The sequence below is a fragment of the Coregonus clupeaformis genome, chromosome 3, assembly GCF_020615455.1.
Source record: "Coregonus clupeaformis isolate EN_2021a chromosome 3, ASM2061545v1, whole genome shotgun sequence".
Lineage (NCBI taxonomy): Eukaryota > Metazoa > Chordata > Actinopteri > Salmoniformes > Salmonidae > Coregonus > Coregonus clupeaformis.
This window is the reverse complement of record NC_059194.1, coordinates 30,281,771-30,308,013: the sequence shown is the minus strand read 5'-3', so window position 1 is coordinate 30,308,013 and position 26,243 is coordinate 30,281,771. Positions and strand designations below refer to the sequence as shown.

General features: G+C 42.3%; 2 protein-coding genes across 3 annotated transcripts in view; one reads left to right on the top strand and one right to left on the bottom strand.

Annotated features, from left to right (window-relative positions):
* The window catches only part of LOC121544639 (myozenin-2), an 8,396-nt gene extending 5,479 nt beyond the window's left edge, over positions 1-2,917 (top strand). For both annotated transcript variants that reach the window (XM_041854639.2, XM_041854649.2), the window contains exons 4-6: positions 143-293; positions 814-997; positions 2,021-2,917. In XM_041854639.2, the coding sequence (XP_041710573.1) occupies positions 143-293; positions 814-997; positions 2,021-2,207 (522 nt within the window). In that variant the 3' untranslated portion in view covers positions 2,208-2,917. The remainder of the gene's footprint in view (positions 1-142; positions 294-813; positions 998-2,020) is intronic.
* Positions 2,818-26,243, bottom strand: LOC121544633 (pre-mRNA-splicing factor RBM22). The gene is made up of 11 exons (XM_041854626.1): positions 26,138-26,243; positions 20,041-20,094; positions 19,912-19,941; positions 19,001-19,133; positions 6,685-6,785; positions 6,398-6,570; positions 4,426-4,626; positions 4,102-4,266; positions 3,870-3,958; positions 3,673-3,801; positions 2,818-3,553 (listed from the first exon to the last, which is right to left on the bottom strand). Exons 1-11 carry the CDS (start codon positions 26,189-26,191, stop codon positions 3,417-3,419), a joined length of 1,266 nt encoding a protein of 421 aa, XP_041710560.1. The 5' UTR covers positions 26,192-26,243; the 3' UTR covers positions 2,818-3,416.

The window sequence follows — 26,243 nt, the reverse complement described above, 5'->3', positions numbered from 1 at the left end:
TTGGCATGTAGGATGGAGAGATGGAGGCAGTGTAACTGTCCACAAAATTGGTTGTTATTCCATGGTGGTTATTTCCCCATGATAATGCACACAACTGAGTTTGCATGGAGCTAATCCAGAATGTTATTGTGTCCCTGCCCAGGGCCTTCCAGAGCCCATGCCCCCCCAGACTATAGAGGAGCCCCAGGGGGGTAAAGAGAACCAGGCATACCTGATGCCTGGCAAACACAGCCTGATCACCACCCTACAGAAGACTGTGGCCAAGAAGGGCAGCCCTAACGTCATCGCCCCAGGTAGCTGGTAACACAGGAGGGATTAGCACACATGGTTTAAAGGGATAGGTCACCCCTAAATTCAGAGGTTGGAATATTGGCTCAGCTTTACTTCAGATTACTTTTGAGCTATGGAAATGACAAACTTTGATTTTGGGATGAACTATCCATTTGAGTATGCTGTTATGACAAAAGGGGGCTTTACCACCCATTTTGGTAACGTTACATTTTGGAAGGATAAGGTGAAACAAAACACTACTGAATGACAGTTTGTTTTTAAGGCTGTGCTTGAGAACAGCTGATGACACTCTGGATGCTAGTGTGTTGAGTGTATCAGTGTCCTGACCTGACAGTAGGTTCGTTTTTGAGTCTGAGTGACAGCCAGCTAAGCCTTGTTTATTGTGCTGGAGTTACACCAAGTTTAACACTTTCTATTGTAGCCAGGACTGACATCAGATCAAACAATCTGCTCTAAATGTGTAAGCACTAAAAGCTTTCAGGGACTGTCTGAGTCTGGGACTTAACTGACCTTTGACCCCAGGCTACGGGGGACCCCTGAAGGAGATCCCCTGTGAGAAGTTCAACCTGACAACCAGGTCCTACTGTTCCCCTTGGAGGGAAGCCCTGGGTGACAGTGACAACCTCCTGTCCTCCCTCAGCGCCCAGCTCCCCCAGCCCCCACAGAGGGCCACACTACTGCCTGCCAACTACAGGTGCTTCAACAGGTGAGGAACTGACATCACATTGAATCCTGACAGGTGAAGCCAGGTCACAAACAAAGAGGCCCTCTAACTAGAAGACCTCTGAGGACTTCACAGTACAAAGGCAGGACCATATTATGCATGATGTTTTGGAAAGACAACAAATTCAAGACCCCACTCATCAAAGTAAGCGAACACGGCTCAGGCTGAGGCTTAAAGCACATATAGCGATCGCTCATCTCACCCATCATCAAATAGAGCCGCAGATGACCAAAGCATGCTATCAAATTAAGATCACAATTATCTCTTAAATTAGCTTCCCACGGCACCGTGCATGTTTCCACTCCGTTTGAAAAGCAATCCCACCTCTGGCTCACATCTCCTTGGACTGTGGCCGTCAGGCGGGCGGCTATTTTAACACAGGCTCTAGAAAAATGATACTCCGGGGGGTTATGCGTGCCTTTCAGCCCCTTAAAGACTGATGGCGCACGAAGGGGCTCATTTAACCTGGCACACGCAACGTTGCGTCACACCGATGAAGCAACTGCCAGAACAAAGGCTAAACTTGGTCTGAGCGACTCTCCTCTCCACACAACTTTATTAGTCCACTGTCAGTCATTTTGGTGCCAATCATTCAGTAACTGACGCACACATGGATGCATTGGTTTACTCCTTTAATTAACAAGGTATGTGGGGTTAATTAAGTCTAAGTTTAAAGTGAGGCAATCAAACTGTGTGGGGCAACTGGGAAGAAGCTCCATCTGTAGTCAGATGATTCCTTAAGGTTTCTTCCTGAATTCCCAACGGATGTTGATTATTTCTGACCTAAAAGGTTGTTAAAACAGGCCAGGCAGGGTCATTAGTGGAGAGCTCTGTGTGGGTGACTGGGTATCACATAACATCTAAAAGCTTCTTCTTTCTACCCACCTGTTGAGTGAGAAAGATTTGATACCCAGAGAATGTATTTGGTGTTATGTAAGGTTGGATATACTGAGTCATTCTCTTCCTCAAATATACACTTCTAACACATGCATCCCTCTCCCTCAGAGTGGCCATGCCATTCGGAGGCCCACAGCAGAAGAGTAAGAGGGTGATCCCAGTGATGGGGTTGGAGCTGTTGGACTCCCAGCGCCTCCCTGGTACGACCCTGGACCGCATGTGTAAACGGCCCAACTTCAACAGAGCACCACGGGGATGGGGTCACGACTACTCCCCTGAATCCACCGACCTGTGAGAGGACCTCCACTCACCTATGACCTTCAAACTTCCTGTGACCTTTGTGAAATCACAGCCTGAAAGACTGAAGCATTGATTTGCTCTTATTACCCTTCCTCGTCCCTCTCGATTCAAAGATGACCCCCTCTGGAGTAGGTAGAAGTTGACCCAAACTATTTTTACATTAAGATGCTTTAATCTATTTAATGGTTATATTAGGATAAGGGCAGATCTGTGGTTAGGGGCGACTTCTACCTTGATCCCTCTGTTATTCAGTCAGTGCCATAGGGAAAAGACTGAATGATAAGATTGTTTCCTGATGAGAGCTCTGTGGATAGGCCTGTGTGGAGGCCAACTGAGGACTTCTGAATCAATCAACAGTTCATTATGAGAGCGGAGCCCAGGCCAACGAAGGCCAGTTGAGGGGAGAGGTGATTTGTCACTCTTCTTTCCGCCTCTAACAAAACGCCCTCTTCCTTAACCCCCCCCATTTCTCTCATTTCTCCCATCACTACATGACCTTTCCTTTGGCTCCCTTCCCTCTCTCCTAACATCACACTTCCCTCCCTCCGTCTGACTTCCCCTCTGTTCATAAAGGATTGATAGTGAGATATTGATTGCTTTAAATGTAAATGAGAGTACTTGTTTTAATGGCAGAAGTGGACAAAACATTACAATAATAAACCAAATCATTTTGTGGAAAATGAACATTGTATCAAAAAACAAATCCATAATATGAATGAAAATCAACAGGTCTAAAAATTGTCCTTTCAAGAAGCTGCTCTGCAGGATGCTTTGTACATTTAAACAATTCCTCCATTATGACGTTGTAAATCTCGAATACACTGATCCATGACAGGTGCGTCTACAGATTATATTATGCACCACCAAACACAAAACACAGAAGCCCTTAAAACTCATAAGAATCCTCTTATGATACTAAATTCCCAGATTTCACATCTTTAGTCATTTACCGTTAACTCAGGTCCACTGCTGAGAGATGCTTAAACTGAGAAAGAGGCAGCCATTTTCTAACACCCTGGTGAAACTCAAAAAGTAAGATGACGTTGCCCCTGATGCAAGGTCAGTTTTGCATTCCCCCCCTAATTACTATGGTGAGGATTGTGGGAGGGTAAGCTGATCCTAGACCTGTGCCTAAGGAAAACGTCTGCCCAGAGCAATTCTCTCGACCACAGATGTTTGGCATAGCGAAGTATCGCCATGGCAACTAGTCGCCATGACGGGCAGCGTGGGCACCCATGCGCTGGGGGTCCTGGGACGGGTAGTGGATGTGTCCTGGGGGTCTCATGCCCATGGGAGGAGGGGGACCCATCGAACCCATGTGGAACATAGGAGCTCCAAAACCTGAAGGTAAGAAAAACACACAACATAAATGAATGAGGCACACACGTGTGAGCGTTAGCTCAGCGACATACTATAAGTATGGCCAGCATTTTTCCATGGGACAAAGCTAAGACTGGTACCTGGAGGTGGTGGGTTGATGCCAGGCGGCGGGGGCAGGGAGATGTTCATGACATTAGGAGATGTACCAGGGTCCAGATTGAAGTAGTTAATAGGAGCATCCTCTTCCAGAGCAGGGGGTGGGGGGAGAGCTGTTGGAGAAAGAAGACAGTCAGGCTCACAAACACAGTCTTTCAAAGCCTCCATCAGACAGACTCACCTCCAGGCAGTCCTGGTACAGGGTCTAATCTGGTTCCCATCTCACTGACCCCATCCTTGATGGCCTCCTTCCCCCTGGCTGCCTGGGACCTGGACAGTCACAACACATTAAGGTACACAGTGAATAGGGTGCACAGTTACATGGTAACTGGTTGTCACCATCTGACTAGAAAGGAAGGACTTACAATACATTATCCTCCTTTCCTCATAACTGGTTAGCTTTGACCTCTTACCTGCCCCACTTGACGGTGAGCCTGCGTCCGTTGATGATGAGCTTGTTGAAGGACTTCTCTGCAGCAAGCTCAGCCGCCTGCCGTGTGGCAAACTGGATGAAGGCACACTGCTGCCTCTGGACGATGGTGGTGGTCCGGATCTCCCCAAACTGATAGAAGTGATTCCTGTAGAAACAGACAGACAACGATTTAGGGTACAAATTCCCAATTATGTGTCACAGATAGTTCAAACTGACAAAAATAATTCGCTATCCTGGTATGATATTTTGGAGAAGCAAAAAACAACAACAATTCAATTCAACGGACACTATATCAGACCCCTACCTCAGCTCTGCATCGGAGATGGTATCTCCCATCCCCCCTACATAGAGTGTGGTGATGGTCTTGTCCTCAGGCGTGTCCAGTCTGGGCATGGTGGAGGCCCGTTTCAGCAGCTTGTCAGCCACAGGGTCATTGATACCATAGTAACGGTCCTTAATGTTCTGGTCTGCCAGGGGATCGTCTGGGTCTGTGGGCTTCTCGTGCCTGATGGTGTGGAGAGAGAGTGTGCATGAGAAGGAATAGTTGTCCCCAGTCAATGTAGGTTGATTTCTTGCTCAACAGCACCACCAAGTGAAATATCATTACAAATCAACAGACAGGAGGGGCTGTATCTACAGTCGTGGTCAAAAGTTTTGAGAATGACACAAATACTATTTTTCACAAAGTCTGCTGCCTCAGTTTAGATGACGGCAATTTGCATATACTCCAGAATGTCATGAAGAGTGATCAGATTAATTGCAAAGTCCCTCTTTGCCATGAAAATGAACTTAATCCCCAAAAAACATTTCCACTGCATTTCAGCCCTGTCACAAAAGGACTGCTGACATCATGTCCGTGATTCTCTCGTTAACACAGGTGGGAGTGTTGACGAGGACAAGGCTGGAGATCACTCTGTCATGCTGATTGAGTTAGAATAACAGACTAGAAACTTTAAAAGGAGGGTGGTGCTTGAAATCATTGTTCTTCCTCTGTTAACCATGGTTACCTGCAAGGAAACACGTGCAGTCATCATTGCTTTGCACAAAAAGGGCTTCACAGGCAAGGATATTGCTGCTAGTAAGATTGCACCTAAATCAACCATTTATCGGATCTTCAAGAACTTCAAGGAGAGAGGTTCAATTGTTGTGAAGAAGGCGTCAGGGCGCCCAAGAAAGTCCAGCAAGCGCCAGGACCGTCTCCTAAAGTTGATTCAAAAAGGGATCGGGGCACCACCAGTGCAGAGCTTGCTCAGGAATGGCAGCAGGCAGGTGTGAGTGCATCTGCACGCACAGTGAGGCAAATACTTTTGGAGGATGGCCTGGTGTCAAGAAGGGCAGCAAAGAAGCCACTTCTCTCCAGGAAAAACATCAGGGACAGACTGATATTCTGCAAAAGGTACAGGGATTGGACTGCTGAGGACTGGGGTAAAGACATTTTCTCTGATTAATCCCCTTTCCGATTGTTTGGGGCATCCGGAAAACACCTTGTCCGGAGAAGACAAGGTGAGCGCTACCATCAGTCCTGTGTCATGCCAACAGTAAAGCATCCTGAGACCATTCATGTGTGGGGTTGCTTCTCAGCCAAGGGAGTGGGCTCACTCACAATTTTGCCTAAGAACACAGGCATGAATAAAGAATGGTACCAACACTTCCTCCGAGAGCAACTTCTCCCAACCATCTAAGAACAGTTTGGTGACGACCAATGCCTTTTCCAGCACGATGGAGCACCTTGCAATAAGGCAAAAGTGATAACTAAGTGGCTCGGGGAACAAAACATCGACATTTTGGGTCCATGGCCAGGAAACTCCCCAGACCTTAATCCCATTGAGAACTTGTGGTCGATCCTCAAGAGGCGGGTGGACAAACAAAACCCCACAAATTCTGACAAACTCCAAGCATTGATTGGCAAGAATGGGCTGCCATCAGTCAGGATGTGGCCCAGAAGTTAATTGACAGCATGCCAGGGCAGATTGCAGAGGTATTGAAAAAGAAGGGTCAACACTGCAAATATTGACTCTTTGCATAAACTTAATGTAAATTGTCAATAAAAGCCTTTGACACTTATGGAATGCTGGTAATTATACTTCAGTATACCATAGTAACATCTGACAAAATATATCATAACACTGAAACAGCAAACTTTGTGAAGACCAATACTTGTGTCATTCTCAAAACGTTTGACCACGACCGTATATAGTCATTGGACTGTACAAACACGGCCCAACTGTAGCCCTTATAAAAGAGATAAAGAGCTATCTTTTAGATTGCGTTCTCACCTATAAGGACACTCCTCTCCTCTCTTGCACTCTCCCTTCACCCAGAAGGAGCAGATGTGGGGTCGGTTCCTCTTGTAGTACGGCGTGGTGCGGGCCAGCTTCAGCAGCATCTCACTGGAGCTGGGGGCCTTACCCAGCAGACCCACTGGCCGTGTCCCGTCAGAGTTCCCTATCTGAGGACACAGGGAGTCGGGTAGATGGGGGGGGTTAACAGGGGGAAAACACTGGAAGTTGAATTTGTGAACACAGAAATACTAGGGATGCAGCCTCCTCCTCTCCACACATACCTCTCTCTCCGCGTTCTGTGTGTAGTACTCCTTGTTCACGTCTGACTTCGGGACGTCATCCTTGATGTCCAGCCCAGTGTCTCTGACCTGGATTGGCAAACCTGTCGATCACAGAGGTGTAAACGTCTTGGCTTAGGTACTGAATGGGGACTTTAATAGGGGTTTTCCACCTGGATACTGAACAATACTGGTTCACTTATGGGTTCAGTTCTGTTCTGATTCGGCACGCTTTCGTTTTCCATTTCAAAAAGAACCGATGTAGGTTTGAACATTGTTACAGAATGTTGCTGTGGCTCAGGGTTTCCAAAATTCGGTCCTGGGGCCCCCGCTGGGTGCACGTTTTGGTTTTTGACCTAGCACTACACAGCCGATTCAAATAACCAACTCATCATCAAGCTTTGATTATTTTAATCAGCTGTTTAGTGCTAGAGCAAAAACCAACATGTGCACTCTGGGGGGGGAATGCCCAGGACCGAGTTTGGGCAACCCTGCTGTAGCTGACAAATGCGGAAGCGTAACTAGGCAACAACTCAGACCAGAGCATAAACAGGAAGAATAGCTAGCTAAAATTATTACATCCTGTATCATACATACTGTATCGGGCAAGCTCACTCCCCCTGCCTGTTTCATTACATTACGCTGTGACATTGATTTAATAAATGTGCAACTACAAGGAAATAAAAATGCGGTGGCTACCTCCTGCAAAAATTATGTGCGACCACGTCAGTCACCATGACCTGATCAGCTGTTTAGACAACTTGTTGTAGCCAACGTTATCTAAATACCAAACCTAGATAGCTAGCTAGCTCTACCTCTTCAGACAAACATATTGCTTAGTTTGTTTCAATTACCCTGACGTCGTAGACATGCTGCCCCAAATAAGAGGGACTGTTATCAGAAATCAGTATGTTTCTCCGTGATCGCTATTTTGGGTCAGCTGCTTCTTCAAAACTCATAATGTTAGCTAGCTACTAACTTTGCTAGCATTGGTGGAATAATTAAATTAGCTAGTTATCAGTATCTTTGTCAACATTGTGTGTGCAGCACTGGGTAGCTGGTTACCTGCATCCCTTTCATTTCATATATATACATTTCAAGTATGACTGGCTGGCTCAGCTAGCAAGCTAATGTTGGACAAATTTAAAGATGCACTATGCATAAATTGCTCCACCATTTCCTGCTTGCCTAATTTCAGTTTATGTGACAAAACAAAAAGGAAAATTGTAGAGAACCATTGTACCATCTAAAACGCTGTGAAATATTTCCCTTAAATCAAAAATATTGTATTTTCAGCTGTTTGAAGTTGGTGTACAAAACCGAAAGTAAACTAAACTTAAAACGGGAAACATAGAAATAGTGCACATAGAACATATCTACTGTTTCTTAGACTTGCTTTCAATGATAATGCCAGATCTATAACTCCCATTTCTATGTGAATTTTATCCGGTCGTCTAAAAAGTTACATATTGCAGCTTTAAGATAACATTAGTGCACATTGTCAAACATCAGAAATATTTCTCATTGATGCACAAAACACCTTAGCTAGACGTAAAATGGAGTGACTTCCTCATCAAAAGAATGTCAATATTATTTTTTATTTTATTTTTTCTGGGGGTAGATCAGCTTAATATTGCAGATAGATTGTAACTTCCATCAATGTAATTGTCTGCATCACTTCCAATACCCCATGTTATATATATATATATATATATATATATATATATATATATATATATATATATATATATATATATATATATACACACACATCCTTAAAAAATATATATATTCCCCTTTATTACTTTCCAACCCCGCCACCCTTTCCCTAATTGGAGTAAACTAGTGAACAACAATGCTTAGGCCTCTACTTCCAGCTTATACTTACTATCTATATTTTTTGGACACAGCCAATTTTACAATAATTATATTTTGTTTGTTTTTACTACTGAACTTCCTCTACCCTCAACCTCCGATCATTTTCATGATGTCCATCCGGTTTGCTTCTATATGCCATATCTTTCTAACTGTGCTCCTTCACAAAAGCTCCCAACCTACAACCTATGGGGAGAAAAAGTATTTGATAACCTGCAAAATCGGCAGTGTTTCTTACTTACAAAGCATGTAGAGGTCTGTAATTTTTATCATAGGTACACTTCAACTGCGAGAGACGGAATCTAAAACAAAAATCCAGAAAATCACACGACCCATCTTCAATGCTCTTACTGAGGGAAGGAGGTTGTTGGCCAAGATCTCGCGATACATGGCCCCATCCATCCTCCCCTCAATACGGTGCAGTCGTCCTGTCCCCTTTGCAGAAAAGCATCCCCAAAGAATGATGTTTCCACCTCCATGCTTCACGGTTGGGATGGTGTTCTTGGGGTTGTACTCATCCTTCTTCTTCCTCCAAACACGGCGAGTGGAGTTTAGACCAAAAAGCTCTATTTTTGTCTCATCAGACCACATGACCTTCTCCCATTCCTCCTCTGGATCATCCAGATGGTCATTGGCAAACTTCAGACGGGCCTGGACATGCGCTGGCTTGAGCAGGGGGACCTTGCGTGCGCTGCAGGATTTTAATCCATGACGGCGTAGTGTGTTACTAATGGTTTTCTTTGAGACTGTGGTCCCAGCTCTCTTCGGGTCATTGACCAGGTCCTGCCGTGTAGTTCTGGGCTGATCCCTCACCTTCCTCATGATCATTGATGCCCCACGAGGTGAGATCTTGCATGGAGCCCCAGACCGAGGGTGATTGACCGTCATCTTGAACTTCTTCCATTTTCTAATAATTGCGCCAACCGTTGTTGCCTTCTCACCAAGCTGCTTGCCTATTGTCCTGTAGCCCATCCCAGCCTTGTGCAGGTCTACTATTTTATCCCTGATGTCCTTACACAGCTCTCTGGTCTTGGCCATTGTGGAGAGGTTGGAGTCTGTTTGATTGAGTGTGTGGACAGGTGTCTTTTATACAGGTAACGAGTTCAAACAGGTGCAGTTAATACAGGTAATGAGTGGAGAACAGGAGGGCTTCTTAAAGAAAAACTAACAGGTCTGTGAGAGCCGGAATTCTTACTGGTTGGTAGGTGATCAAATACTTATGTCATGCAATAAAATGCCAATGAATTACTTAAGAATCATACAATGTGATTTTCTGGATTTTTGTTTTAGATTCCGTCTCTCACAGTTGAAGTGTACCTATGATAGAAATTACAGACCTCTACATGCTTTGTAAGTAGGAAAACCTGCAAAATCGGCAGTGTATCAAATACTTGTTCTCTCCACTGTACTTATTATGGACACAGCGTGCTTACATTATTAGTAATCTTGTTATTGTTTGTTGTTAGTTGTTATTAGTCCCATCCTTCAATTCCATTCAACACCTCCCATTTATATTTTAACACCATCCATATAGGTTTCTATTTGCCATATATATTTCAACTGTACTGTGATATCTTACAAAAGTTCTGAACCTTTCTATTCTCATTGTTTCTACAGATTGTGAATTGAAAATAAAAAAATTTGCTAATAGTATTATTATGTTATTGATCGATTGACTATGACTTTTTAGATCACCCAGTAGTGCTATCTGCAGGGTTAGCTCCAGGGAATAAATGCAATCCTTTAGCCATTCCTGGACCTGTGTCCAAAAACAAGCTACAAATGGACAGTACCAAAACAAATGATTCTGTCTCTTCGCAGCAAAATCTGCAGAGCTGGGAAGATTGTATCCCCCATATAAATAACATTATATTGGTAGCAAGAATTGTATATAATAATTTAAATTGAAAGATTCAAAGTTTTGAATCCGGTGTCGTTTTGCGTATCAGTTCATAAACACTATGCCATGAGATCGGTACGTCAAAGATCTCTTCCCAACTATTTTGCAATCTATATGGGTCGGCTGTCAATCCTTTGGTCCTTAAATGAAACTGATATACTTTTTTATTTATCAGTTTTCCTAAACCAACTATGTTCTTTAATGCAAGGCCGACAGACAAGTTCCTTACTTTCTCCCCCTTCCACTTTCCTCTTCCATTTTTGCGGTAAGGCTGCAATTATTTGGTTGTAATTTTGGGTAGAGCAGACATTTCCATATGTTTTTGTTAGCTGCATGTGCGACATAACTCCACCAGTCCTACCGATTATATCATTTACGAAGACTATACCTTTTTAAAAACATTTTGTCAACAAAGAAAATCGTTTTGTCAATTAGTATATTTGAGTTTAACCACAATATTTGTTGCATTATTTGTTCTGTCGTTTCTGGAGGATTAAATTGAAATTGCAACCAACTTTCTATGGCTTGTTTTAGAAATAGTGATATCTGGGAGATGATTTCCTTTTCAAATAACTGAAAGTGAGTGGTTGTAATCTGAATAAAGGGAAAAAGGCCATTCTTGAACATTGTCTCACCCAATCTTACTAATTTGCTAGAGAACCAGTTCGGATTTAAGTATAACTTTTGTATGACTGAAGCTTTTAGTGATAGGTCTAATGCTTTAATATTTAATAATTTCTGTCCTCCTAATTAATATTCAATATATAAATAGGCCTGTTTAATTTTGTCTGGCTTGCCGTTCCAAATAAAACTGAATATTTTTTTCTGATATAATTTTTAAAAACTGTTCGCTAGGCGTAGGCAAGACCATAAGCAAATAGGTAAACTGGGTTAATACTAAAGAGTTAATCAGGGTGATATTTCCACAAATTGACAGGTATTTACCTTTCCATGGTAGTAAGATCTTATCTATTTTTGCTAACTTTCTATTAAAATGTTTTGGAGTGAAATCATTTATTTCCTTTGGGATATGTATTCCGAGTATATCCACATCACCATCAGACCATTTTATTGGTAAACTACATGGTAATGTAAAAATTGTATTTTTTAGTGATCCAATACGTAATATAGTACATTTGTCATAATTTGGTTGTAATCCAGAGAGGTTAGAAGATGTATCTAGATCCTCTATGAGGCTGTGGAGTGATTCTAGTTGTGGATTTAAAAGAAAACATGAATCATCAGCGTACAATGACACCTTTGTTTTTAAGCCCTGGATTTCTAATCCCCTGATATTATTGTTGGATCTGATTTTAATAGCTAACATCTCGATGGCCACAATAAATAGATATGCCGATAGTGGACAACCTTGTTTCACTCCTCTTGACAGTTTAAAACTCAGAGAACTAGCCATTATTTATAATAATAATAACAATAATAATATCCAAAGCGACTTACAGTCAGTCATGTGTACATACATTTTTGCGTATGGGTGGTCCCGGGGATCGAACTCACTACCCTGGCGTTACAAGCGCCATGCTCTACCAATTGAGCTACAGAGGACCATTTATTATTTTACACCTAGGGTTACTATACATGATTTTGACCCATTTTATAAGAGATTCACCAAAATGGAAATGCTCCAGGCATTTATACACTGCTCAAAAAAATAAAGGGAACACTTAAACAACACATCCTAGATCTGAATGAATGAAATAATTTTATTAAATACTTTTTTCTTTACATAGTTGAATGTGCTGACAACAAAATCACACAAAAATGATCAATGGAAATCAAATTTATCAACCCATGGAGGTCTGGATTTGGAGTCACCCTCAAAATTAAAGTGGAAAACCACACTACAGGCTGATCCAACTATGATGTAATGTCCTTAAAACAAGTCAAAATTAGACTCAGTAGTGTGTGTGGCCTCCACGTGCCTGTATGACCTCCCTACAACGCCTGGGTATGCTCCTGATGAGGTGGCGGATGGTCTCCTGAGGGATCTCCTCCCAGACCTGGACTAAAGCATCCGCCAACTCCTGGACAGTCTGTGGTGCAACGTGGCGTTGGTGGATGGAGCGAGACATGATGTCCCAGATGTGCTCAATTGGATTCAGGTCTGGGGAACGGGCTGACACACTCCAGCCACATGAGGTCTAGCATTGTCTTGCATTAGGAGGAACCAAGGGCTAACCGCACCAGCATATGGTCTCACAAGGGGTCTGAGGATCTCATCTCGGTACCTAATGGCAGTCAGGCTACCTCTGGCGAGCACATGGAGGGCTGTGCGGCCCCCCAAAGAAATGCCACCCCACACCATGACTGACCCACCGCCAAACCAGTCATGCTGGAGGATGTTGCAGGCAGCAGAACGTTCTCCACGGCGTCTCCAGACTCTGTCACATGTGCTCAGTGTGAACCTGCTTTCATCTGTGAAGAGCACAGGGCGCCAGTGGCGAATGCCAAACGTCCTGCACGGTGTTGGGCTGTAAGCACAACCCCCACCTGTGGACGTCGGGCCCTCATACCACCCTCATGGAGTCTGTTTCTGACCGTTTGAGCAGACACATGCACATTTGTGGCCTGCTGGAGGTCATTTTGCAGGGATCTGGCAGTGCTCCTCCTGCTCCTCCTTGCACAAAGGCGGAGGTAGCGGTCCTGCTGCTGGGTTGTTGCCATCCTACGGCCTCCTCCACGTCTCCTGATGTCTCCTGGTAGCGCCTCCATGCTCTGGACACTACGCTGACAGACACAGCAAACCTTCTTGCCACAGCTCGCATTGATGTGCCATTCTGGATGAGCTGCACTACCTGAGCCACTTGTGTGGGTTGTAGACTCCGTCTCATGCTACCACTAGAGTGAAAGCACCGCCAGCATTCAAAAGTGACCAAAACATCAGCCAGGAAGCATAGGAACTGAGAAGTGGTCTGTGGTCACCACCTGCAGAACTACTTCTTTATTGGGGGTGTCTTGCTAATTGCCTATAATTTCCACCTGTTGTCTATTCCATTTGCACAACAGCATGTGAAATGTATTGTCAATCAGTGTTGCTTCCTAAGTGGACAGTTTCATTTCACAGAAGTGTGATTGACTTGGAGTTACATTGTGTTGTTTAAGTGTTCCCTTTATTTTTTTGAGCAGTGTATATAAACCCCAGTCGTACTTCATCAAATGCCTTTTCGAAGTCTGCTATGAATAGCAGGCCTGGTTTCTCCGATTTTCCATAATGTTCTATTGTTTCCAATACTTGCCTTATATTATCTCCAATGTATCTTCCATATAAAAAACCTGTCTGATTAGAATGAATAATATCCGACAATACCTTTTTAATTCTATGCGCTATACATTTTGCATCACAACACTGAAGTGTAAGGGGCCTCCAATTGTTTTAATGGACTGGATCTTTATATTTTCCACTTGTATCCTGTTTCAGTAATAATGAGATCAGACCTTCTTCTTGAGTGTCAGATAATCTACCATTAACATAGGAGTTGTTAAAACATGCTAATAACGGTCCCCTTTGGTATACCTCGACTGGTATGCCATCCAACCCTGGAGTTTTCCCGGACTTAAAAGTATTTAATTGCATCCAGAAGTTCCACCTCTAATTTCACCTTCACATGAGTCTTTCTGTGTGGCTGTTAATTTGACATTATCAATAGAAAAAAAATCTCTACAATTAGCTTCAGTTAGAGGAGATGGAGGCGACTGAAAAGAAAACATATGCTTAAAGTACTTTGTTTCTTCCTTCAAAATATCATTTGGTGAATTATGGGGTACTCCGTCAATTGTAACCAGTTTCATTAAGTTCTTTTTGGTAGCATTCCTATGTTGAAGATTAAAAAAGAATTTTGTGCATTTTTCCCCATATTCCATCCAGTTTGCTTTATTTTAATAATATATTACACTTGATCTTTCTTGAATAAGTTTCTCCATTTCTTTTTGTTTTTCCTCTAATTTATTCTGAGCCTCTATGTTACAGTTTTTATTGCCATCTATCTGTTCTGTTAGACTTTCTATTTCCTTTCTTAGTATAAACTCTTTTGACCTAAATTGCTTTTGTTTTCGAGATGAGTACTGAATTGCATGGCCTCTAAAGGCACATTTAAAGGTGTCCCATACAATAAGGGGATTCGCTGTACCTATGTTATGTTGGAAAAAGTCAGTTATAAATTCCTTTGTTCTAATTATAAATAAATTATCATCCAATAGGCTTTGATAAAATTTCCAATATCCTCGCCCACATGGAAATTCAGTGAGAGTAATGTATATGCCTATTATATGATGGTCCGACCGCATTCTGTCCCCTATAAACACTTTTTTACTTTTGGTGCCAACGAGAATGAGATAAGAAAGAAGTCAAGACGACTAGCTTGATTCAGTCTCCGCCATGTATATCTAACTAGATCAGTATATTTAAGCCTCCATATATCTACTAATTCTAAAGTATCCATGACATTCACAATTTCCTTAAGAGCATGTAGGTGATTGTTTGTGGTGTGATTTCCTTTACGGTCCATTGAGCTATTTAAAACAGTATTATAATCCCCCACCATAAAAATATTGTCTTGAATTGCTTGCAGGCTTGATAATGTATTATATATATAGTCAAAGAATTGTGGATCATCATTATTTGGTCCGTAAAGGTTAATGAGCCATATCTGTTTATGGTCCAATAACATATTTAAAATAATCCATCTACCTTGCGTATCTGTTTTGACAATTTGCACATTCGGATCGAATTTACCCTTTTGAATTTCTTTGCCCATGGGAGAAGTATATCCCCCCCATTCTTTTTTCCACGCTACTTCATCTCGAATTGTTGAATGAGTTTCCTGTATACAATAGATATTATATTCCTTCTCTTTGAGCCATGTAAATATTGTTCTTCTTTTGTTATTATCAGCTAAGCCATTACAATTATAACTGGCTATACTTATTTCACCATAATGAGATACAAGTTAAGTCTATTTATCATTATATATGTTTGTAAATTTACCAATAAAAAAATACCGTAATGATTGAGTGTCCATATAGCTGTACCGTGATATTTGCATTGCTACGGAGTAACCCTTCAATTGTTCTCCACTAATTCCCACGCTAAAGCCCCTCCCCATCCCAAGTTGAGCCGTCATCCCAGTGATCAGCATCCCACCCACGTCCCTCCGGATCCCTAAGGCCCCGAGAGGCCAGGACCCATCCATCGAAAACAGCACACAGTGCCACCCACAAAACAGAAGCAGATTAACCGCCAAAAGCATTTCCAATGCTTTCACCTCTCTCTCTCTCTCTCTCATATATATATATATATATCTATTTTAAAAAAATTATGCATATCCTATTTTCCATCATTATCAATTAATATGCGTAATAATGTCAGCAGTTCACGCGTAGGATTCTAACATATAACCCGGATTGCCATTGTATTACATTTAATTAATTGACAAGCAATTATTATCCTAGCAAATAATTCCTGTGGTCCATCCCATACCCCGCCCTCCCCCACAACATCCCCACCCCCCCACAACAGATGCCAGACAAGCACACACGCACATACTCACATACTCCAACACACTCAACCCCCCTCCTCCACAATCCACCATAAAATCAGATACTCAACGGCTGTTATATCCCAGAGCCCAACTCGAGAAATAACTTGATTTACGAGTCCACATACAGTTAAAGCTGATTGAGAAAGCATGCAGATTGAGCAGAAATTGATAACAATGTGAGATTTGATTAATCTACTTAATCTATGTCAAGTCCTAGGTGATGGAGATCAGATCCACCCTCTTCACCTGAGACAAACACTCTGATCCCCTGTTGTAACCATTTTCCCAAGCATCTCCGTGCGGTCAGACCTTTGATTATTTTGTGCCACCTGGGCCACAATGATAAACCCCCTCTCTGATTGTCAGAGTGTGACCCCCTCCCCATGGGTTACTGCAGCCAGTGTTGCCAGCACTGCCACTGCCTGGGTGGGCGTACCCCACCGGAATCCCCACCGGCTAGGTAAAAGGTCGTCAAGGTTCTCATTAGCAGCTTTGAGAATTTCCTTGTATATTATGCTCTCCCTTCAGGGGGCTCTGGCTTTGTAGGACCAACCCTGCCAGGCAGGCTCAGAATCTTGAGGGGGCGGTGCTGCTCAAGTAGGTCTCTGACCGCATATATTTCTCTGTTTAGGCTGCATACTCACAGCAGGTCCATAAAAGTGATGGGAACTTCTCTTTGGTGTATGGGTCGCTCAGGTGGGTGTCCAGGTTATAGGGTTAGGGATCTTTCCATCATGATAGGACAATGAAAAATTAGATTAGATGTATACTATATTTAAAAATGTATATCCCTCATCTACACAAAATTGAAAGCTCTCTCTCACTACCCCTGCTCATAGACCCCCGGTCGGCTCTGGGATATGCAACCATTTCCCCTCTCACTCACTTAACGCTGCACCTTTTCAAACACAAAAATGCACACCACATGGTTGACTGCGGAAGAAATGGGCCGAGCGTGCAAACGCACCCGCATCCACATCTGCCGCAAGGGGGAAAGGACGCCAGAGAGAACACAGAACCAACCACAACAACCATCTGCCAAAACAACAACCTCCCGCCAAAAAAGCCATGTTCTAATTATTTGTATTTAAAGATGAATTATTCTGTTTGTTATGTCGTTTTATCCTTTTATAAAATAATATACTTACTATAAATGTTATTTAATATTACAATCCCTATCGTTGCTAGTATCAGGTGCTCCAATATTCGACTCCTCTATTACAACTTTCAGAAAGCCATGGAGTAGTCTTTGTGTCTCTGAACATTTGGTTGTCAATATATAGTTTATCCACCACGAGTGCAACACGTTTCCCTTTTAATCTGTTTTCCTTGAAGATTGGATACAGAACTTTGCGCCTTTCTACAATCTCCCTCGGGAACTGATCATTCATGCCTATTTTTGTGCCAGCAAGTATTTTTCCTAGGCTTTTCACCATAGCTTTATCCTTAAAAAAAGCAAATTTGGCAAGGATTGGGCGCTCATATTTCTGTCCTCTTTTTCCGAAACGGTGTACACGTTCGAGTTGGATTTTATCGACAGCCTCGAGTGGGATTTGTAGCGCTGTATGCAGGAAGTCCTTCATAATATTCTCTTTTATTTCTCCCTCCTTTTCCTGAATACCCGTAAGTACTAGATTTTCCCTCATCGATCTAGTTTGGATGTCTAGTAAGGCTTCTCTCAGAAGGTTGTTCTCCTTTTTTAGTTCCGTAACGTCCGTTTCCATTTTAGAGACAGTCACTTTTAATTCTTTGGTTTCTTTCTCCATTACCAAAGCTTTTTCGTCACTCATTTGAAGAATCGCTTTCAACTCTTTTACGTCTTTACTGACCAATTCTAGTATGCCCAATTTGTCATTTATCGACTTCAACAGGTCGCTTTCCACACTTACCATACCCAGTGGTGAAAAGCATATATCATCTGTATCAGTCGATGAGTCGCGTTTCCTTTTGGGGATCGGCTCGCCACGCTTGTCTTCAGTCATGTTTGGGTGTTGCGTGTTGTTGTAATATTTGTCGATATATTTCTCTAGCCTTATGATCTGTTTTGTGTTATTATCCAGATTGAATTATATTAACTGCGAATATATGAAATGCTAATATTTAGTCTAACTTACTGATTTTGAATATTTAGTTTTTATCTTGAGGTGTTTTGTACCGCTTTCTATTCAATACGCCATCTTGTCTACGCGTCTAGGTTTCCCTTCCTAGGATGTCAGGGCTTGCTCGGCACTGACTCTAAAATGAGTGACTCGTCTCGTCAGTCAGTGTAAACTACTGAATCGCATCGGTGAGAGAGCCATTCATTTGGCTCTTTAATTTGCATAGGCTACTGGTATGCCTTTTTGGTGATTATCTGCAGATAAATTATGAAACATTCGATGAAGATGGTGAATCATCACTGCAGGAACAACAGGTAGTGGAGAATTTCATTCTGGTCCAAATATGATAATTAAGGCACTCACGGAATCCAGGCATTAAAACGGAAATCAACAATATTCAAAAATGTATTGACCTTAGTAGGGAATCAACTAAATGTATTGAAAATTAATTAATATACCCAAGTTTATCATAAGACATGAACAGAATGCATCAGTGATTGGTATTTCCTGTAACGAGAATGCCCCCGTCTGTGTGGTGTGCGCGTCTACCACTTTGTGTAGGCGTTAGCGATGATGCTAATGAAAACAGTCTTCTGGTAGATGGAAAGCCTTTCCAAAAAACCTTCTCAACTAAACATTAACTACAAATTGTAAAGTCATGTCTTTCTGCACAATACATTTTTCCAATCTGGGAGGTAAACTTGATAAAGTACTCAATAATTTCGCAGTGTATTTCAGATGGAATTAAGGCATTAGAATGTACCAGAGGCCACCAAAATTGAGCTTGGCTGGCTACCTTTTCTATTGGGCTGGCTACTCTACTCTATGTACTTGTGGAAAACACTGAGTAAGGTGGTACAGGTAAGGCATCTATGAATTGTATGACATACCGTACTCCAGGTCAAGCAGACAGGTCTGACAGACGTTCTTCATCTTGCTGCAGGTCTGACACACCTCTGTCTTCTTGAAGCGCATCCTCGTTCCTGGACACCAGCGGAACACAGTGAAGGGACGTGCACAGATCTGAGAGGAGGAGAAGTGGCGAGCACAGAGTTCAGTGTTTCTGCTGCAGTCATTTAGCTGTGGCGCTGCGCCACGGCAAAATCATTGCGGACACGCCCAAAAAATATGGAACATGACAAAATATTTCTGCCACGGTGCACTTTGAAGATGCTAGAACAGTCCACATGTACTTTCTCTGAAAATAAAACAAGTAATGAATAGAAAAATCGGACAACTCCATAGTAGAATAGTTTCTTATTACCTAGTCTGCTTGTTGTTGTATGTTCAATGCGAGATAAATATTCCTCTCGAGATGCAAGTAAGTTACGATGGCCATAGGGAGGGAAACATGCATTCATACACGAAGTCAATGCACAGTTTTAATGACCTTTGTTAAAAAGACAGGGATCCCAGCATGTCCTTTTAAAAAGTCACCAGAACTGAGTTTCAGTTCTTCTACATAATAATTCTGTCTCATGGTCTGACAACCACAGCTCTAGCTCTGCCATCTTCCACCGCAGATGTGGAAGTGCGACATCGGCGGATGATTGAAACGCATCCAATGCAAAAAAAAACATCTCTATCTTAAACTGATGGATTCTGATGTGGATTTTTTATTATTATGCTAAGTAGATTTCCTTGGGGCTGTGGAAATAGACTCTAGGGGGTTAAACATGGCCATTGAACATAGTGGCAGGGCCCAATGCAATATTTCTAGATATGCAGAACATTTTATTCACTGAATAATGTGCTTCCATATTGCATAAGAGGACTGAACTGGAATAACGAATTATATTACCTTGCATTCTTTCCCATACTTCTCTTTGCTCTGTTAATGAAACATGAGTATAAAATTGAGAATTCTGCAGCAAAAGTTAGAATTTCAAATAACAAGTGTAAACATAAACTGCAAAGATAAACAACTCACCATGCGGATGTATGGATTTTCCCCCAAACATGTCTGACACAGAATTGGAAAATCCTGGAGGAAAATACAAAAAGGTTCAACAAAACATAAATGCATCCAACACACAGCAATACTGGTTTATCATCATAACAGCGCCGCGTGGTTTCTCTGGTCACAAGCTACACATTCTCACACCTTTCTTGCTTGACGAAACAGTGTGTACTCTGGCCCTATGCTGCGTGTGAATGCTACGATTGCTGGACTCACTAGCACCTACTTCACCATCTGTTGGAAGATGTGTTTTCAGTCCAACTTCTAACCTTTACGGTCTTCAATATCAACCACCTCATTAGAAAGTCTAAATATAGTGAGGGAAAAAAAGTATTTGATCCCCTGCTGATTTTGTACGTTTGCCCACTGACAAAGACATGATCAGTCTATAATTTTAATGGTAGGTTTATTTGAACAGTGAGAAAAAGAATAACAACAAAAAAATCCAGAAAAACACATGTCAAAAATGTTATAAATTGATTTGCATTTTAATGAGGGAAATAAGTATTTGACCCCTCTGCAAAACACGATTTAGTACTTGGTGGCAAAACCCTTGTTGGCAATCACAGAGGTCAGATGTTTCTTGTAGTTGGCCACCAGGTTTGCACACATCTCAGGAGGGATTTTGTCCCACTCCTCTTTGCAGATCTTCTCCAAGTCATTAAGGTTTTCGAGGCTGACGTTTGGCAACTCGAACCTTCAGCTCCCTCCACATATTTTCTATGGGATTAAGGTCTGGAGACTGGCTAGGCCACTCCAGGACCTTAATATACTTCTTCTTGAGCCACTCCTTTATTGCCTTGGCAATGTGTTTTGGGTCATTGTCATGCTGGAATACCCATCCACGACCCATTTTCAATGCCCTGGCTGAGGGAAGGAGGTTCTCACCCAAGATTTGACGGTACATGGCCCCGTCCATCGTCCCTTTGATGCAGTGAATTTGTCCTGTCCCCTTAGCAGAAAAACACCCCCAAAGCATGTTTCCACCTCCATGTTTGATGGTGGGTATGGTGTTCTTGGGGTCATAGGCAGCATTCCTCCTCCTCCAAACATGGCGAGTTGAGTTGATGCCAAAAGAGCTCGATTTTGGTCTCATCTGACCACAACACTTTCACCCAGTTCTCCTCTTAATCATTCAGATGTTCATTGGCAAACTTCAGACGGGCCTGTATATGTGCTTTCTTGAGCAGGGGGACCTTGTGGGCGCTGCAGGATTTCAGTCCTTCACGGCGTAGTGTGTTACCAATTGTTTTCTTGGTGACTATGGTCCCAGCTGCCTTGAGATCATTGACAAGATCCTCCCGTGTAGTTCTGGGCTGATTCCTCACCGTTCTCATGATCATTGCAACTCCACGAGGTGAGATCTTGCATGGCGCCCCAGGGTGAGGGAGATTGACAGTTATTTTGTGTTTCTTCCATTTGCGAATAATCGCACCAACTGTTGTCACCTTCTCACCAAGCTGCTTGGTGATGGTCTTGTAGCCCATTCCAGCCTTGTGTACGCCTACAATCTTGTCCCTGACATCCTTGGAGAGCTCTTTGGTCTTGGCCATGGTGGAGAGTTTGGAATCTGATTGATTGATTGCTTCTGTGGACAGGTGACTTTTATACAGGTAACAAGCTGAGATTAGGAGCACTCCCTTTAAGAGTGTGCTCCTAATCTCAGCTCGTTACCTGTATAAAAGACACCTGGGAGCCAGAAATATTTCTGATTGAGAGGGGGTCAAATACTTATTTCCCTCATTAAAATGCAACTCAATTTATAACATTTTTGACATGCGTTTTTCTGGATTTTGTTGTTGTTATTCTGTCTCTCACTGTTCAAATAAACCTACCATTAAAATTAGACTGATCATTTCTTTGTCAGTGGGCAAACTTACAAAATCAGCAGGGGATCAAATACTTTTTTCCCCTCACTGTATAAGCAGCTCCTGAAGTTTTGGGTTGCAGGGTTCACACCCAAGAGTGAGTGAGGTGAGTGTTTGTGTACAAGTGTGTTTTGGGTTAGAATCAAAACACTAAAGCAATTGGCTAACATTTCTGGAGGCTTTACCATGACAAGAGTTATCATACAAAGTTAAGTCTGATGTATGCGGGCATGACCTATTAGGCCTATCTGGGAACTGGAGGCACATAAAGAGAAGTTGGGAAAAGAGAGGATTGTCCTCCAAAGTCAACCCAGAATACCATCTGTGCAACCTGACAGTAGTTCCCATGGCTGGGTGATGAGAAGTGCTGTCAGGTTGCTGTCGCGTAACCGGTTGTAACTGAACCCATAAAAGACAGGGGTCAACATCCGTACAATTCATACACTGCCAGTTCACATGAGCCTGTGCTATTCTGACTATGTGATGGTTATTCTTGAGGGACCCGTTTCCTCTGACTGTCCAAGACGCGTGTACATATTAGTTGCCATAACTTATCTCCAGTGTCTCTAAACTGATGTGCCCAATGGGACAAACAAGCTAAACTTGCAAAAGGGTTTTCTAATGATCAATTAGCCTTTTAAAATGATCAACTTGGATTAGCAAACACAACGTGCCATTGGAACACAGGACAGATGGTTGCTGATAATGGGCCTCTGTACACCTACGTAGATATTCCATTAAAAATCAGCCGTTTCGAGCTACAATAGCCATTTAGAACCTTAAAAATGTCTACACTGTATTTCTGATCAATTTGATGTTATTTTACTGGACCAAAAAAAGTGCTTTTCTTTTAAAAACAAGGACATTTCTAAGTGACCCCAAAGTTTTGAACAGTAGTGTGTATATATATTTTTTTCTTCTTTTTAACAGCACTTATTTAATGCAAACAATACTGCTGGTATTGTTTGCATTAAATATTCATTACTATAACGAATTATTATACTGTATAATATAGATATATTTGAATTGGAGCCAAATATGTAAATGTTATGTCCGCTTGGGGGAAAAAATAATTTAGTCAGCCACCAATTGTGCAAGTTCTCCCACGTAAAAAGATGAGAGAGGCCTGTAATTTTCATCATAGGTACACGTCAACTATGACAGACAAATTGAGAAAAAAAAATCCAGAAAATCACATTGTAGGATTTATGAATTTATTTGCAAATTATGGTGGAAAATATGTATTTGATCACCTACAAACAAGCATGATTTCTGGCTCTCACAGATCTGTAACTTCTTCTTTAAGAGGCTCCTCTGTCTTCCACTCGTTACCTGTATTAATGGCACCTGTTTGAACTTGTTATCAGTATAAAAGACACCTGTCCACAACCTCAAACAGTCACACTCCAAACTCCACTATGGCCAAGACCAAAGAGCTGTCAAAGGACACCAGAAGCAAAATTGTAGACCTGCACCAGGCTGGGAAGACTGAATCTGCAATAGGTAAGCAGCTTGGTTTGAAGAAATCAACTGTGGGAGCAATTATTAGGAAATGGAAGACATACAAGACCACTGATAATCTCCCTCAATCTGGGGCTCCACGCAAGATCTCACCCCGTGGGGTCAAAATTATCACAAGAGCAAAAAATCCCAGAACCACACGGGGGGACCTAGTGAATGACCTGCAGAGAGCTGGGACCAAAGTAACAAAGCCTACCATCAGTAACACACTACGCCGCCAGGGACTCAAATCCTGCAGTGCCAGACGTGTCCCCCTGCTTAAGCCAGTACATGTCCAGGCCCGTCTGAAGTTTGCTAGAGTGCATTTGGATGATCCAGAAGAGGATTGGGAGAATGTCATATGGTCAGATGAAACCAAAATATAACTTTTTGGTAAAAACTCAACTCATTGTGTTTGGAGGACAAAGAATGCTGAGTTGCATCCAAAGAACACCATACCTACTGTGAAGCATGGGGGTGAAAACATCATGCTTTGGGGCTGTTTTTCTGCAAAGGGACCAGGACGACTGATCCGTGTAAAGGAAAGAATGAATGGGGCCATGTATCGTGAGATTGAGTGAAAACCTCCTTCCATCAGCAAGGGCATTGAAGATGAAACGTGGCTGGGTCTTTCAGCATGACAATGATCCTAAACACACCGCCCGGGCAATGAAGGAGTGGCTTCGTAAGAAGCATTTCAAGGAACTGGAGTGGCCTAGCCAGTCTCCAGATCTCAACCCCGTAGAAAATCTTTGGAGGGAGTTGAAAGTCTGTGTTGCCCAGCGACAGCCCCAAAACATCACTGCTCTAGAGGAGATCTGCATGGAGGAATGGGCCAAAATACCAGCAACAGTGAGTGAAAACCTAGTGAAGACATACAGAAAACGTTTGACGTGTGTCATTGCCAACAAAGGGTATATAACAAAGTATTGAGAAACTTTTGTTTTTGACCAAATATTTATTTTCCACCATAATTTGCAAATAAATTCATAAAAAATCCTACAATGTGATTTTCTGGATATTTTTTTCTCATTTTGTCTGTCATAGTTGACGTGTACCTATGATGAAAATTACAGGCCTCTCATCTTTTTAAGTGGGAGAACTTGCACAATTGGTGGCTGACTAAATACTTTTTTCCCCCACTGCATACACACACATTTGCAAAAAAAATCTAAAAACATGTTTTTCGCTTTGTCATTATGGGGTATTGTGTGTAGATTGAGGGGGAAAAAACTATTTAATCCATTTTAGAATAAGGCTGTAACATAACAAAATGTGGAAAAAAATCAAGGAGTCTGAATACTTTCCGAATACACTGTATCCTCCAAACACTGGCTTCACAGGCATTATCACTTGCATACCACAACCCCACCGAGGTGCCTTATTGCTATTATAAAACTATACCATGACTTTCAGACAATCAGCATTCAGGGCTCGAAACACCCAGTTTACAGTGGCTTCTATTCATGGATGCCAAGGGAAGCCAGGCTACCCCACCAAAAAAAAAAAGGTGTATCTTATGTCTCTCTGTGATTCATAATTTTCCTTCAATTCGCAAGAGGCTGAATGTATCTCACAGGAGAACGCATCCGTGCAAGCAAAACAGCGGCCCTCTCTCTCTCTATGTGTAGGCCATCTATCTGATGCTGTGTAGGCCATCTATCTGATGCTGTCTGGTCCAAACGAGTTTGCCACCTGTAGCATTGAAGGCAAGGGAAGACAGTGGCCTCCTTTCACAGAATTTTTTTTTTTTTTATAAAGAATTAGCCAATCAGCGTTGAGCTAACCTGAGCGAGCTCAAATGTGAATGGTCCTGGCGCACCCAAAAAAAAGTGTCAAGGGAAGCCAGCTTGGATTTGGCGTCACTCCTATCAAATCCCATTGAGAGCATTTGCCATTGACAGAAAAACTTGGAATTGTTGCATCTCGTTGTGATGTTGTCCTCAGGTGGCTAGCTAGCCAACTAGCTAAAATTGGCCCTTGACAAAATTAGCCATGGATGGAGATAGGGATTTGGACTGGTTTTACCTAATTCTCCGTACTTGCCAATGATTATAATGGCTATTCTGATCCAACCATTAATTCATACATTGTTGTGCCCCTGGCCTGAGAGGATGGACGTTGAACATGTAGCTAGATGTAGAAGGCTAATGTTAACTAGCTAACGTTGCCCATGAATGGAAGTTAGGCTAGCGAGTAAGCATTTTAGCCAGGTAGCCTAGGACAACAAAATATTTAAATAAAAAAAAGTGTGTACTGTATGACAGTGATATACTGTTTCGTCAACATGAAAGAGGAGGATGGCATTGGCGTTTCTCTACAAATAGGGTGAGTCAACATGTGTTGTACTTGCACGAAGACGCCACACACAGAGAATGCATAGTTTGTAATATTGGGAGGGGGAGTTATTTTACCCACACACCGCTACTGCCAGTTTAGAATAATTTTAAATAGGCTAAGCCAAAGACAATAAATTACCTCTTTCACCTGTGCAGCTAAACCGCTTCTAGTTGGCAAGTTAACTAGCTAACTTGCGACACAGCCACGCTTGCGCTACTAACGTTCGTTCGCTAGCTGACGTTAGCCTTTCCTAGTAAATCATGATCCATATATTGAAGGGAATTACGCCGTTAGTTTATAGTTTTATATACCCTTCTTTTCCAGGTTATAACACATTATTTGGACGATTTAATACGTACCGCGTCTTCCCAATTCTGTCTGTTGTATGTGTTAGCTCCTAGGGACGTCGCCATTTTTGCTTGTGGCAGTAAAACACAATCCTACTGCGCATGCACCGCCACGACA

Excerpts from the sequence above, each read along its gene's own strand:
- LOC121544633 (XM_041854626.1), bottom strand. The coding sequence starts at position 26,191 with ATGGCGACGTCCCTAGGAGCTAACACATACAACAGACAGAATTGGGAA. Across the intron at positions 19,942-20,040 it reads AAAATCCATACATCCGCATG|AGCAAAGAGAAGTATGGGAA; the intron begins GTGAGTTGTTTA and ends TTTCATTAACAG. Across the intron at positions 4,627-6,397 it reads GGAGAGGAGTGTCCTTATAG|GCACGAGAAGCCCACAGACC; the intron begins GTGAGAACGCAA and ends CCACACCATCAG.